The sequence below is a fragment of the Acyrthosiphon pisum genome, chromosome X (genome assembly GCF_005508785.2).
Source record: "Acyrthosiphon pisum isolate AL4f chromosome X, pea_aphid_22Mar2018_4r6ur, whole genome shotgun sequence".
Lineage (NCBI taxonomy): Eukaryota > Metazoa > Arthropoda > Insecta > Hemiptera > Aphididae > Acyrthosiphon > Acyrthosiphon pisum.
In genome coordinates, this window is record NC_042493.1 from 51,223,588 (window position 1) to 51,225,117 (window position 1,530).

General features: G+C 31.0%; 2 protein-coding genes across 3 annotated transcripts in view; one reads left to right on the forward strand and one right to left on the reverse strand.

Moving 5' to 3' along the window:
- LOC100168689 (probable 28S rRNA (cytosine-C(5))-methyltransferase) overlaps positions 1-1,530 on the reverse strand; it is a 19,847-nt gene that overhangs the window by 17,656 nt on the left and 661 nt on the right. The window contains exons 1-4 of one of the 2 annotated variants that reach the window (XM_029486941.1): positions 1,128-1,225; positions 921-1,026; positions 700-840; positions 71-341 (exon numbers count right to left, since the gene is read on the reverse strand). In XM_029486941.1, coding sequence (XP_029342801.1) covers positions 71-341; positions 700-840 — 412 coding nt within the window. In that variant the 5' untranslated portion in view covers positions 921-1,026; positions 1,128-1,225. Of the gene's footprint in view, positions 1-70; positions 342-699; positions 841-920; positions 1,027-1,127; positions 1,226-1,530 lie in introns of those variants that run through there. The other variant, XM_029486939.1, reaches the window with a different exon arrangement.
- Positions 1,367-1,530, forward strand: part of LOC100161011 — a 3,945-nt gene continuing 3,781 nt past the window's right edge. The window contains exon 1 of the mRNA XM_001948311.5: positions 1,367-1,530. The gene's annotated coding sequence lies outside the window, so the exon portion shown is untranslated.

The following is a 1,530-nucleotide window of genomic DNA, read 5'->3' on the forward strand; positions in this document are numbered from 1 at the left end:
GTGACCCACTTCTAACCTACTGTACAGCAGAGCGACATCCACTTACCCACCTTTTTTTTTTTTTATGTACCTTTAGTATGCGTGGAAGAAGTTAGTTTTTCTAAATCATTTTCTTTCATAAGTTGTAGAAATTCATCCTTATATTTTTTTACTGCTAATATATTTTTAGCAGTGCCTTTTAATCCAAATTTTGACCACATCATTTCAGTGATGAGTACATACACTAATTCACGGTCCATATTATTTTCTTTTTCCAATATATTACTTTTTTCTACTAACACATCTATCACATTTTCCCATTTAAAAACATTCATCAGCACAGCATTCAACAATAATTTATTCTGGAAAAAAAATTATATTGTTATAAGATGTATAATAAGCATAAAATTATCTCTTAAGGACATTAAAATAAGGCTAGCTCAACATTAATAATAAACGTTTGGAAATTGAAATAAGTACCTGCATAGGTACAAACATTTCAATAATTCAAATACATTTAAATTGATTTCACCCAATGGAGCATTTTTTGACTTATTTTCTGTTAACAATTTATATTAAATGAGAAACAATGGTAAGCAATGCAACTGTATAATCTCGTACATTATCTAATAGCATTTTCTAGATACCTAGTACATTGGAGTGGTCCAGTTTAATATTAATCTGCTTTCCTAAATTAATTATTAAGCAATAAGTTCTTACTGGATACTGTGCTTGATAAAGCTGAGTTTTAAAACTGCTTCCGGTTTTGACTTTTTTCAATATTTTCGCAGCAATTTTATATAGTCCAGTGGTTTTATCATGGTTTTTGTTCATAATTTTTACTGGTTTTTCAGTAACCATCTATATACACAATTACAATAGGTTTTAATAAAGATATTAATTGTATTCGTAGGTACTTAATTCGAAGGCCTAATACTTACATTAAAAAATTGAAACTGTAAACGACAGTACACGATACGACAATCGATCAAGTTTATGACAATTCGATCAAACGGTTGAATTCAATAACACAATGAATGCTCGAGACTACGAAAACGATACAAAACAATAATTAAAATTGAACAAAAAACAAGCCAAGCACAAGAAAAATGTGTACTGTGCACGTGCTTTATTCGATATCTACTTACAATATTATTCAATTATTGTTATCTCAGTGTTTATCTGTTCACTGTTTACACCGCGATATCAGTTTGTTGTTTACCACGATTTAAGATAGTCTAAACCATACACTACTGTCTACTAGTCCGTGGTCTAAACTATCTTAAATCGTGTTGTTTACAGATGTTAACTCTTATCATAGTCAGTTATCATAGTCCGGATTTTGGTATCACAGAATAAATGTATAATTGATATTTTGATCCGCGGACTCACGATTTTTAGAAGACCTTCTCTATACTCTGGCCCACTAGAGTCTATACGTAAAAACGCGTCCGTCGCTGCGCCCGTGACAAAATCTATTTTGACATAGCTGCGCCGACAAGCGTCGTTGACATTTTTGTATACGTAATAGGCTTATAACGTATTTTTTTT